The 12,516-nt window shown below is 52.1% G+C and overlaps 5 protein-coding genes across 5 annotated transcripts, besides 1 other annotated feature; 1 reads left to right on the top strand and 4 right to left on the bottom strand.

Moving 5' to 3' along the window:
• Positions 1–12,516: part of a sequence feature (contig 1.122 1..214949(-1)) that runs on past both edges of the window.
• Positions 13–1,523, bottom strand: ANIA_07174 (SANT/Myb-like DNA-binding domain-containing protein; the record flags this gene model as incomplete). The annotated part of the gene is made up of 6 exons (XM_659686.2): positions 13–737; positions 799–899; positions 964–1,031; positions 1,082–1,187; positions 1,255–1,373; positions 1,448–1,523. 6 exons carry the CDS (start codon positions 1,521–1,523, stop codon positions 290–292), a joined length of 918 nt encoding a protein of 305 aa, XP_664778.1. The 3' UTR covers positions 13–289.
• On the top strand, positions 4,625–5,568 carry ANIA_07175 (uncharacterized protein; the record flags this gene model as incomplete). Its single annotated transcript, XM_659687.2, has 1 exon — positions 4,625–5,568. The coding sequence occupies exon 1, from the start codon at positions 4,627–4,629 to the stop codon at positions 5,566–5,568; it is 942 nt and encodes a 313-aa protein (XP_664779.2). The 5' UTR covers positions 4,625–4,626.
• ANIA_07176 (uncharacterized protein) lies at positions 6,488–7,247 on the bottom strand (the record flags this gene model as incomplete). The annotated part of the gene is made up of 4 exons (XM_659688.1): positions 6,488–6,673; positions 6,779–6,789; positions 6,936–6,993; positions 7,056–7,247. 4 exons carry the CDS (start codon positions 7,245–7,247, stop codon positions 6,488–6,490), a joined length of 447 nt encoding a protein of 148 aa, XP_664780.1.
• On the bottom strand, positions 8,053–9,082 carry ANIA_07177 (WW domain protein). Its single transcript, XM_659689.2, has 2 exons — positions 8,416–9,082; positions 8,053–8,343 (listed from the first exon to the last, which is right to left on the bottom strand). The coding sequence occupies exons 1-2, from the start codon at positions 9,035–9,037 to the stop codon at positions 8,270–8,272; spliced, it is 696 nt and encodes a 231-aa protein (XP_664781.1). The 5' UTR covers positions 9,038–9,082; the 3' UTR covers positions 8,053–8,269.
• Positions 10,470–11,462, bottom strand: ANIA_07178 (uncharacterized protein; the record flags this gene model as incomplete). The annotated part of the gene is made up of 2 exons (XM_659690.1): positions 10,470–11,181; positions 11,239–11,462. 2 exons carry the CDS (start codon positions 11,460–11,462, stop codon positions 10,470–10,472), a joined length of 936 nt encoding a protein of 311 aa, XP_664782.1.

The raw sequence follows: 12,516 nt of genomic DNA, 5'->3' as shown, positions 1-12,516 counted from the left end.
GTACTATACCCCAGCGACGACTGTCTGCACTGAATGGTCAGAGTGTCGGCTGCTGTATGCCTCTTAGTACCAAGATCAACGGGTGCATATCTAGCACGCCGGTGCTTCCCTGGCCTGGTTAAGGCTGCAGCGCGTCGGTGTCGTGGTATCTCCTACATACCCCTCTACGTGGATCAGTGTTGTTGAGAGCAAACTTGTCAGGAACGCCTTCAGTCTACCTAGCCGTTTCTATCAATGAACGAATGGAGATTGTACGAAGCTGTCAAAGCTGCCAATAATCACAGTAATCTCAATACCCAAACGTCTCCTGCCCAGGATACCGAACGCCCTCCTGCTCCAATCCATCGCGGAAATCGTATCTCATTCTCATCCCCATCGTCTCGGGCATCATCAACTCCGAGCCGTCTGGTGAGTTTGCATAGAACGACGGTGAGGGCTGGTATTGTGGCATGTACCCGCAAGAATCACCAAAGGCACCCATGGCCATGTCGAAGTTCACGGCGGGGGCTTCAGGCGTCGCAGGCAGGTAGTCGGTTGCCGAGAGCTGGGGCGTGGATGAGAGCGAGCCGTAGTCGTAAGGATCGTAGCTGCTCCCCTGTCTGCTGCCGGGTACCTGCGGTGTTGACGTTGGCGTTGAAGGAGGACGGCGCGACGACTTGCTCGGCGATGGCGAATCGCAGCAAGGGTGCAGATGTGCCGGGGCAAGGCTGATATTCTTTCGCGAAAGGATGGTGTATCTGAAGTCAAGCACCTTGGTCAATAAAAGTTTCGCTCGAGGGAAAAATTGACGGCACGTACTGGTTCTTGATATTGTTTGCCGACCTCGTCGGAAAGTGGCATTTTTGGATATCTTTCCAGCTGCTGCCGTGGGTGTTGACAGCCGATAACAGGAGCATATTCTGGGTCGCATGTTAAGTCCCGTCTCGTCGCATTTTTAGAATACAGCCAATATATTAAACATACCTCATCCACCGTCCATGGACTGCGCTCCAGCTCTGGGTTCAGGCAGTGATGCCAGCGCTTTGAACATTCTACATCTCCTAGATCAGCAAGGTCGCTAAACAGGGGTTTGAGTACGTACGGTCTGCATTCCTCGTCTCCATCTTCTGTGCAATCGTCGCCCATCGGTACTGGTACCGCTCTACCAGCCGGAACAGTCGTTCGTCTTCTTCTTGCGTCCATGAGCCCTGTTAATAGATACCTTGCTCAGCTGACTTGATTCCACAGTAAAGAGGGACAGGCGGGCGAAAATACCTTTCGCAGACCCCCCGTAAACCGATTATAGTACCGCTTCCGACAGTCCTTATTCGTGCGGCCGGGGATGTGTCGCGCGATCTCGTTCCAGTTGATTTTCTGACATTTACCGGTAGGTGCTAGCAGGCCGTCAGTACGGTAAGACTGGCAACTTGACCTGCAGAAGGCAGACTGGCAGAACGTGCAAGCATACCTTTTTCCTGGACCTGGTATAGATCCCAGAGGAGCGCGTCCTCAGCAGCTGTCCAGCGCCGGCGAGGTTCTGTCATTATGAGGAGAAGATGATTATCTTTGTTTTTTTTTCTTCTTCTCTTGCGATGCCTTGTGTTGACTTGTTGCTACCGGCGGATATGAATGGTGTAGGGTTTCAGACGTAGAAACTGGGGATAAGACGAACCTTTAAACCAAACCCAGACTGACGAAATGAGACATACGACGAATGCACGACTGCGCCTCCCAATCGGCCGAGCCAGGATCATTAACATCGATGATCACCGGCGGAATCCTTCCTCCCAGCCCCAGTTCTTCTGCCTACCTAGACCAGTGCTTTACGCCCGCCTAACCTGACAGGGGGCGCTGACTACGGGTACGGTACATTCCAGTGTTTGGTTCAACCGAGCTTAGATGAGAAGCCCCCACCCAACGGTTTCCTTAAGGTAAAAATAAGATGACAAGACAGGAGGGCATCTACCAAATTCCCAAAGTGGACCCTGACATCTCTCACTCGCATTCCTCGCATTTCCACGGTCCAAGTCGAGCGAATAAGCAGCGTCGACGGTCCAGCTCTTCAGCTAGCTACACATCGGGGCCATACCCAGCGAGCGCCCACGACCGGGGCCTGCGATGCAGGCCTTCTATCCATGGATGCACCCACCGCATGCAGGTCTGGCCTCAATCAGCCGCAACAGCCGAGCCTAGCAGAACCCTCACGTAATACGACTGGCTGATAAAAGCAGAAACCAGTCAGTCAGTGAGTCAGGGCGGAGGGTAAGTGTAAGACTGGTTAGGTTTGCGCTGTGTAACGGGCCGCTTCGTTTAGGTATGTTCTCCGATAGGTCGGTCTGGGAGCAGGCGTCCTTGCAGAATTTCCATCGCAACTTCTCTCAGCACGCGCGGCCGCGTGCGAGAAACGTGGGATCTGGGGGCGGGAATGGGCGATGGAGACGGGGAATGCACGAGGAATGGAGGGAACCGGGCACGACCGGGGGAACGAGCCCGGGGGAGGGGTGCGTCCCTGCGTGGTTTACGGTGCACATGTTTCTATCCCTGGCATCTGGCATTGGATCTGCCAGGGTTTATCAGATTCGGTTGGCTGGCGCATCTCAGATTCAGCTCTCAGGCAAGCAAGGGGTGTCGAGGGCAACGACAAGATAGGCTCGAAGAAGCGAGGAGGGCTGCGTCCGCTGCAGTTGGTTTCGCCGTTCCCCTCGTGCCATTACGACCGGGCTCGCTAAGCCCCTGCAGATGCAGCTGGGCGGTTTGAGTTGAGTTGCGCTGTGCTGCTCTGCTCGAGTCGCTCGAGTCGAATTGCCTGAAACTCCCGGTTCGAAACGGGGAGGCAAGCGCAAGTCGAGGGTCTGTCTTACTCGGGCCGGTCGTGACAACACTAGCGACATTGACGACATTCTCGACCCCGATAAAAATAAAACATGAGATGCATGGCGCAGAAGAAGATAACCGTGCAACGTGGACAACGTGGTCGGTCAGCTTGTTTCAGGGTGGAATGTGTGGTGCAGTCAGACCGAGACAGAACCCCCTCTTCGGCATTCAGAACGTCGTACAAGGCGTTCAGCGCCCAATCCTTCGAGAATCATCCGGCTTGGATGATCGTCCGTGATTGGGGGCGTCATGAATGGAGGCTTCATCTTGTCTTGGCCTCTGGCCTGTGCTGCTGTGCTCGTCCTGGCTAGCACCTAGTTGCACCTAGTTGCACCTACTAGCACCTAGTCACACCTGTTAGCTCGACCCGGGTATGTTATATGGGGACGCCATCATTCTTTTACCTGGAAAATTTTTTTTTCTACCTGGAAATTAGCAGAATTAGCACGGCGAAACACTCGAAATGGTCCCCGATGCGCTTCGTACGAGCCAGCCAGCGAGCCATCCGGCTCGGATAGTATTGGCGGGCGATGACGGCTCCTCGTTCCCTCCCTTGTCCGTCTATTTCTTGGCGATACCGACCTCAGAAGGAATCTCGTATCCGCCGGGGCGGTCGATCAAACACGATCTCTAGGCCAATCATACGATACCCCAATCGAGGAAGAAATCGTTTGGCGCCGGGATGCAGAGGCTCCCGAGACCGATTCACCTATATTAGGCGTCCTGCAACCAACTATAATCGTCCTCTAATAAGCGTCACCACCATCATGGATTAGCGGGCTCTATCCCCACCGGGATACCACGATCTGGACGGGCGGCCGCCCGTCCAGACTCGGTACGTTTGCCGGCCTTGGACACCACAAGGGCTGAGGTCGCACGTCTCCCTGGGAGCTGGATTTGTGGTCGGCCGTTACACGACAAGGCCAGCGCTGACTGTAGGTACAGCGCGGTCGGGGAGGCCGAAAAACCCGACCATGGGATACAGACAGTGTAAGCTCTCATTCTATTGGGTTATCAAAATCATGAAATTTAAAGATACTTGCAACCTCCCATGGATTCAATCTTATCTCATGGTTCTGAAACTCTATCCTCTGGTCTCCGCCTCCATTAGCTGAACGTGAAACTGCAGGCCGTCCATTAGCCCGCGGGTATTATCTCCGCTGTTGCAGTTCGTCAGAGATACCTGATTGCTGAATAATAGGACGCCTCCCTGCCGATTGGAACCAGACGTGATGTTCTTCTGCAGTTTCCTCTGCAGTCTAATGATCTCTTGCCTATCTCAGAGTGGTTGATCTGCCGGGCGGCCAATGGAGCTTTACTGAGCGACGCAGGGCGTCCGGGATCGCAGCTGGATCTCAGTGGTCTTCACGTCAATTACTGTTGGTAAGATGTTCTATTATTTTTTATTATTTTTTTCTCTGTCTCGTTTTTCGCTTTTCCCTTGTTTTCCTCGTTTTCCTCGTTTTCCTCGTTTGGGTCGTTTGGCTCGTTTCCCCTCAGTTCTAGTCGGTTTTCCTCTTTTTTTTTTTTTTTTTCTATTTTTATATTCATTTTTGTCTTTATATTCGTGGCAGTTGGGGCGGTTCTTCGAGGTGCCTACGTTATCCAGTCAACGACGCTGATGATGGAGATATTGATAGCCGAATTTTCTACCTCTACATCTTTGAGTACGGTAAATTGTCAATGGAAGCCATGAAGGTTCAAGAAGTCTAGATTGAGTAATTCGATCGGTTTTACAATGTGTAGTATTAAGAGGACTACTGCGCGCCAGGCATGGAAGTAGCTGTGCCTAGCTCCCCACTAGACAGAACACCGAGACAAACATCGCCCACCTCTGCACCTTTCGTCCAGACGCTATTCCTTCCTGTTCCCAGAAGTGACGATTTAGCAACTGATCTTATTACCACACGCAGAATGACAACCTACACAACGAACCACGCGCCCTCTGTCCTACAAACCCACAGCTGGCGCACAGCCCAGAACTCCGCCCCGCACCTCCTGCCGCACCTCCAGCCGGGCCTGAAGATCCTCGATATCGGCTGCGGCCCGGGCTCCATAACCGTCGACCTCGCGCGCCTCGTCGGGCCTACTGGCCACGTTACCGGGATCGAGTACGTTTCCGACCCGCTGGACTCCGCGGCGGCGCTCGCGGCCTCGAGCGGGATCACCAACGTCACATTCCAGGTCGGCGATATTCACGCGCTGCAGTTCGATGACGATACCTTTGACGTCGTGCATGTGCACCAGGTTCTGCAGCACATCAGAGATCCGGTGCAAGCGCTCCGCGAGATGCGACGGGTTGTTAAACAAGGCGGGATCGTGAGCGTGCGCGAGTCGGATACAATGTCTTGGTATCCGTGCAACCAAGGGATCCAGGATTGGCTGGATCTAACAGGGCGGATGGCGAGCGCAAAGGGCGGGAATCCACATCCTGGACGGAAGATCCATGTCTGGGCCGTGGAGGCTGGCTTTGAGAGGGAGCGGATTGAGAGGAGTGCGGGGACCTGGTGCTTTAGCACTCCTGCTGAGCGGGAGTATTGGGGCGAGAGCATGGCCAGGCGGATGGAGAGCTCGGGGTTCAGCGAGGGGGCAGTCCGCGACGGGTTTTCAAGTCAGGAAGAGCTGCGCGCCATTGCGAGAGGGTGGAGGGAGTGGGTTGCGCATGAGGATGGGTGGTTTGGGCTGTTGCATGGGCAGATTCTATGTTGGAAGTAGCTACGGGTTGACGGACGGAATGGTAGGTAAAAGTCACGGCCAGATACCCATAGTCTGCTGAATGGTCTTCATGTAATATCTGAATATAATAAATAGATTATATATATACATCACCGCCATCCACCTGCGTCCATCACCTACGCCTGGCTGATCTCGCAGTGCACACCCTCTGGCAGTCCAGCGCTCTTCAACTCATCCGCCGAAACACCATCAGGAACAACGAATCTACCGGCATGGTATTAGCAAAGCCTTGCTTTTCGGAGGCGTGGGGGTCTGGTTCATACGATGTCCGATGCGTAGGCGGCATGCTCCTCGTCGAGAAGAACGGGGTCTGCTCAGTGGCTCCTTTTGCTGCGAAAAAGTCTTTTGTTCTGCCAGGAAATATTAGCGCTCTCGAAAGAAAAAGTTGTGAGAGGACCAGGGTAATACATCTGCTCAATCTGGCTTCCATGTTGCTGGTAGGCCTCGCGGCTGTCGTATTTGATGATCGCGGTCTGTTAGGAGTCAGTTCTGGCAAAGTGAGTGTGTACTATGGGAGAGTGGCTTACGTATTTGGGCATCTCGATGGTTATTCAGAGGTAGCTGTTCCTGACCAGTGCATCCAGTGGAAAGATAAAAGGGGGAGGGGCTCTAATTGCGGGGTAAGCTGGGAGACGGGGACGGGATAGATGACATCATCCAGATAAGGCAGCCTCCCTTCTATAGCATAGCTAGGCTCCAACTATATTCGTCCCACAAAGTGCCCTCTATAAGGCAGCACCATTATATTTGGCAAAGACCTTCAAGCAGAATGAAAAATATATTCAGGTGGACCTGGCTAACGACGATCTTGTGTACTTTGTTCTCTTCTGAAATCATCATCATCCGATTTCTCAGGAAGTCGTTTTCGTATATTTCCCACTGATCAAACCAGTTAGGCTCATTGCATACAATACGCATCAGAGATACTATCCAGGGTATGCCGTGTCCAGGGTTCCTTCCTGTTCAGCACCGAGTCGGCGTGCTCAACCGCGATGGCATGCTCGGTGTAGAAAATTATTGGTTCAAGATATGTAAGCTGGAAGGGTTCGACGCTCGTGACTACCATGAGTAGCTCGTTCTGCGTCTGCAGTATGAGTCATGTAGGCCTACATATCGTTGGACATCTTTTACAGATACCCCTCCCTACTACGATCTCCTACACAGTCTGCTGCAGCATCTTCCGAGTTACTTCACCATCAACTAAGCAGATTCAGTATTGAGCAGTCCGTCACTAGAGCGCCGTCAGCCGCTCGAGAGCTGCTGCTGCGTTATCTCGTTATACGAGTATGTACGGTAGATGGCATGCACTAAGTGCCCTTGCAGAGGCGGCTAGTTCTCGCTAATACCCTGATTGATATCGAAGTTGAAATTGGACCTGACATCTTCGTAATGACTTGACCGAGTCTGGAGATATACAGTTTTATACTTTGTCAATTTAAGACCAATTTGGCTCAGCTCTACCTTACAATTGGTTCTATACCCAAGGTGTTAATCCGCAGCTCAGTTGGGTGCTCCAGAACAGACTGCGCTTCCCACAGCGGGCTGTCATGGTTAGCTGACACAGGCGACAAGCACCGCAACCAGAACGAGATTGCATGCCGAGATACCGATTGAACAGAAACCGTAGTAGTCAATACATTTGTCGCAATATCTACCATTTTGAATAGATTCTTTCTACGCAAGCTCAAGACGTCTAAACAAGTAGACCGCCATCGACGTCAGCTATACCAGTGGTACACATATACTCTCTGATACTCTGCTAATACAGGTCAGAATTCTCGACTTATAGACGTAGTGTGTATCGACTCCCTGCCAGATACTATAAGCAGTTATGGAACTGAACGTAGATAGGCAGGTCACACTGACTTCTCGTCGATTCATATCACAACTGGGCGCAGTCTCGCTTTACTGAGGGCGCTGCGGATTCAACTCTAACCCTTTATCATACCAACTCTGAAAACATTTAAATCGTCTCTGGGCTGCTCTGCATCGTCCCTTATCAAATAAACAGAGTGTTCAAAGCGTTGAGTCGGCAAATATGGGACTAATATTCAATGCGACATACTGCAGCAGTCAGGTCCACAGAAGCTGGTATGTAGGTAATGTTGTGTGCAATATCGCGCATACAGCCTTGGCTGGAACAGGCCCGCGAATTAATCAGGATTTTCTCAAGGCAGTGTAAAACGCCATGATAGATGGCTCGGATAGATGGCATTTGAGCGTGGTTTAGTATAAATACGAGTAGCATGTCAGTACACCTCATGGAATACCTCACAAGGTAGGAACTCTGATATTATTGCTAGATGTTGTTTTACCAGTTAACGAGGAGTCTAGAATAAAATTTGACATGTGAGACCCTTCCTGGATAACTTGAAGCAAGAAACACTGTGATACTTTGCAAGCGTCTTTTAGGGCTAATAGGTCTTAACACGTTGAATATATAGATCTCACTACGGACGAATGGAAGGATAAGCGCTTGCGCTGGTGGTATTTCTTGGGTAAGAAAGCATCGTGATGAAGCCTAGACAAGCCATTACATCGTCTTCCGTAAAAGGTTCTTTTCAGATCCAGTGGATTTTGCCTTGCAAAAAAGAAGGGTACAGGATTTCTAGATAGAATATGTAAAAATACTATAACCTCAGTCCTCAAATGCCGTGGATCTGCGTAGCTAAACCTGCCCTCAGTCATCACCGTCGTCTGAGTAGTGCGGCTCGTCATCGGAATGGTGCGAGTGCTCCTCGTCGCTGTTCTCAGCTGTGACAAATTGTTAGCACCATGCGTAGACCCAACCTTAGATTCCAAAGGGAAGAAAAAGGGAAGACATACCAAGCTCATGCCCCAGAATAGCACCCCCAACGGCTCCAATTGCCAGACCCGCTGCACCTGCTGCTAAGATCTTTCCGGTATCGCTCTTCTTCTCTTCCTTCTGGTACTCTCCGCCATATCCCTGGTCATGAGGCGGGTAGGCCGGCGCGCCATAATCCTGAGGCGGGTATGCTGGAGCAGGAGGTGGAGGGGCGTAGTACTCCCCGGGGCCAGAACGGGACGCCTCGCTGTAGCTAACGTCATCAGGAAGCGCCCACTCTGAGCGACCCGTCGCGGTCTCAACATAGAAGGCTCGGCGAGCCCTAGGCTCCCATTCTTGGATCCAGCCTATTGGGAGAGGGGGCGGGGGGTATGAAGGGGGTCGGGCAGAGGGTGGAGGGCCGGAGTATGGCGGACGGGAGTCATAGGAGCGGGATTCCTCGTAGGGAGGCCGCTCGTAGGGGGGCCGGGATTCATAGGAGCGGTGTTCCTCATACGGAGGGCGCTCGTATGGGGGCCGCTCGTAGTGAGGGCGTTCTGCGGGTGGTGCTCCATCGTAGGGAGGGCGGTCATAGGGGGGTCGCTCATAGGGCGCCGGTGGGCGTTCGCCGTAGTAGTCGCGGGCTTCGCCGTAGTAGGACATGTTTCTGTGCAAGGAGATTGTACCAGCTGATGGGTAGGAGATGACAGGATAACAGTTGGGAGAGGAAACAAGAGGAGGGCTACGAGCTTTAAATAATCTTCTCCAGCACGGAGGGACAACTACAGAAAGGACATCAGGCTCCCAAAAACGCGCAGTCCCACACCATGACAACTAGATTGCACACCTCATCTTCAAACTCCTTACCCCTGTTCTAGTATTTGCGCACGCGCTGGTTTCATACAGAATTTTGCGTAGAACATTGGAGAATCACCACTGTCTGCGGCCTTACAGAGCGAGCACAGCCATTCGTCGCGGGACAGCGTCAGGAGGCAGGCCCGGCGCTAATAACGGATGCATCCACCTGTTATGGGGCTCTGGCAATAGTGCAGTGGCTAGTGTTCGCTATCAAATGCAGCAAAATAGGCAGCAGCATAAACGGCCCTAACAACTCCCTGTGGCTTTGCTTCGTCTGGTGGGACGAACTGCAGGATAGTGGATATTAAGCAATCAGTGCAAAACAAGCAGCCGATGGTTATTTGTATTTGTATTTCTGTCCAGATCATTTGATTCTCGTTGAGTCCTTTCAGGTTGGCTCTGACTGCCTGGTTGTGGTCAAGGCGTAAAGGCAAACCCTAAATATAGTCTATTACTGCTATACCTAGCCTCAGGCTGCAAGTTGGGCTTGGCGCGAGTTCTTTTGCGATATCACCCGATCAGATTGCCCTAACTCCTCACTAGCCACGCTTCTCCCGCAACACCGCCACGTATCAGATATATGGGGCATCCCACTTGAAGACTCATGGACACTGAAGATCCATCCCTGACTCTTGAGGCATTTAACATCAGCCACGTGGAGCTTATCGAGTGGCTGTGTTCAGGTAGCAGACTATGGCTGGTTTTTGCTTACACATCCAATCTATCGCTCTCTCAACTCACGACTCGAGGATGACGGGGATTCTGACTCGCTGTAGCTATTTTCTGAACAGAGAAGTCATCATATGGGCATGTTGGGAGGTGCAGAGAGGATATAGACTTCTAATTTGCATGACCATTCTTTTGATAAGCCGTACCATGAGGATGATATTTCTGTGGATCGGTGGAAGATCCTGTTTTTATCCGTCGACGTTGACGCTGTATGAAATGTCAGAGCTTGACAAACCCCTTATCCTCTACTTGTCCTCCACCGTGTGACGCTGTCAAATTCAGGGTGCTTCGAGATCACCCGTTGCCAGCCGCGTAAATTGCCTGTATGTCAATCAAGTTGCCTATGTGGCATGCAGCGTCGAGTATAGATAGCGCAGACTCGTGCCCTTTATGGACATTGATAACGGGCTGTTTCAGTTCGTTTCCTGATCTTCAAGGGGTGCTCAGTTTGCGGAGACTCTCATCCCCTGTCGCGGGGCAAGAATAGAAGGAGTGGAGACCGCCGTGGCTACGTATACGCCTGACACTCCACATTGAAAGCAGGTATTGGAGTATGCCAAGAGTCGTTGCAGATAATCTGACTCAAAAGAGGAAGAGTTTTGGGTAGAGGAAGCCGTGATGAATGGCCGTCAGCGAGGACAACTGTCATCTCGTTAGCTATCTCGTGTTGTGTAGTGAGTGGGTATGATATAGGCTCAAAAAAGGTGAGAGAGGTACCCTCCATAGACAAAACCTGGTCAGCAGCCATGCCGTACAGACTGCTCAAGGGCGAATGGCCACCAGAAGCAGTATAGCCAACCCCAGACCAACAGTCACAGCCTCGCCACCAATGACAGTGACTGACTCCGTTCTCGTTGGCGAACTCGTACGCCTCCCAGACCTGCGCGCCAGCACCGAACTTGATTGCAGGGCCGACGTAGCCGTTGTCAGCATGATACTCTGGATAGAAGGCTTTGTCTTTCAGCCAGTGAGTCCAGATGGATAGGGCACCCTTCCCGGCGGCCTTGCCGTTGAAATCGTGCCCAGTGTTCTCGACCACCAGCCGCAAGTTCGGATTACGCGCGAAGTTGACGGCCATCTGGATCTGGGCTACGGTCGTGGCGTTGACCACGTAGGTTGGGTACCCGCCCTGCGTGCAGGTGTCTGTGTAGTTATAGCCTGGAGGAATACAGGTGCGGCCTTCGTAGAGCGGCAGCATGATAGAGACTGGGTCGTCCATGCTGTGTCGTTATTATGGTGCTCATTCTCAAAAGAACTAAGATGAAGAAGAGACTCACCGGATGTCTGAGATGATCCAGTTAGTGGTTATCTCGGAGCACTTGTCCGCGTCGTACTCGGGCCAGTCCGGGTAGCAGTATGCAGCCAGCGGAGTGGCCTTGATCAAGCTCCCTCCCAGCAGGTCAAAGATCTCCCATGTCAAGGCTGGGCCACTCTTTGTCGCCCGGCATGAGCTTGCAACAGTGCCTGCTCTGCCTGGGGAGACTCGAACTGGCCGACGCATTGCTGAACCTGAACAGGCCTGAGATGGAGGTGCTGTAGGCTGAAGCAACCTTGTTCAAGACAGCATCGGTCAGCTGCACCGTCTCGCTGGGGAAGAGAGTGGAAGACGATGCATTTGCCGCAGCTGACACTGCCAGGATGGCCAGCTTCGAGACTACGTTCTTCCATCTTCTCGGCGCGATGGAAGAAATGGGAGAGAGACACCACTGGCCCGGAGGAAAACCGGCTTAAGTAGAGCTAGAGCCTCCTAGAAAATTGAGGTTTCGAGCTACGCGAGGTGCTAGCAGATGGTCTGCCCATGGTCACTGCCGGCGTGAACGCTACCTAAGCCCTGCCTCCACTTTGTGATGGCACTACCACGTGGGTGTCTGCACAAAGTGCAAAGGTCCCTCGTGCTATGCATAGCCAAGGCAGCATATCCAGGCGCAACTGGCCTGTAAATTCAAGTTCTCCACGGAGTTGAGTATGAGAACTGCCATGGGTGAACTGAAGTCGGAACAGCTGCCCGGAGCCCTAAACAGTTGGGGTTTAGACTTGGGCTGTCACCGAGTCAAGCCATGCGCTAAACGACTAATGAAGTATTTGACCCGCACTAGTTATGTATCTTAAGTTATTTTATGCACCTAATAGATCCATTGTCTAGTCCTCCAATCTTTTCCCTGAGCCTAGACTGTGGATTTGGACAAGCTTTGGCATCAGGCAAGTCCTGGAATCCAGAATTTGCCATCACTCTGCGGTTGGGACCTCAAGATCCCTAATTCACAGACTGCTCTTCAGTTCTGTTCGCCTCGAGTCAGTCAAGATAAGCAGGATTGCTTTGACAAACGTACCCTGGCACCCGGGTAATAGAGGGTTTGTAGAAGCAAGCCCTAGTCAGTCAAGTCCATTGCGCACCTGAAAAAGGAAGCAACCCCGGTACCTGTCTTCAGGGCTTGCATTAGCGGATAGAGTTGGTCTGGATAGCATTCTGTAACGACAGGAAAAATGCCAGTCTTTTCACCTAACACAGTCATTCATCTTATTAATGACCACCAGAACCTAGTGCGGAGGCGAAT

The sequence above is a fragment of the Aspergillus nidulans genome, chromosome IV (assembly GCF_000011425.1).
Source record: "Aspergillus nidulans FGSC A4 chromosome IV".
In the NCBI taxonomy this organism is placed as follows: domain Eukaryota; kingdom Fungi; phylum Ascomycota; class Eurotiomycetes; order Eurotiales; family Aspergillaceae; genus Aspergillus; species Aspergillus nidulans.
Note: the sequence above shows the minus strand (reverse complement) of the source record. Positions and strands in the feature narration are given on the sequence as shown.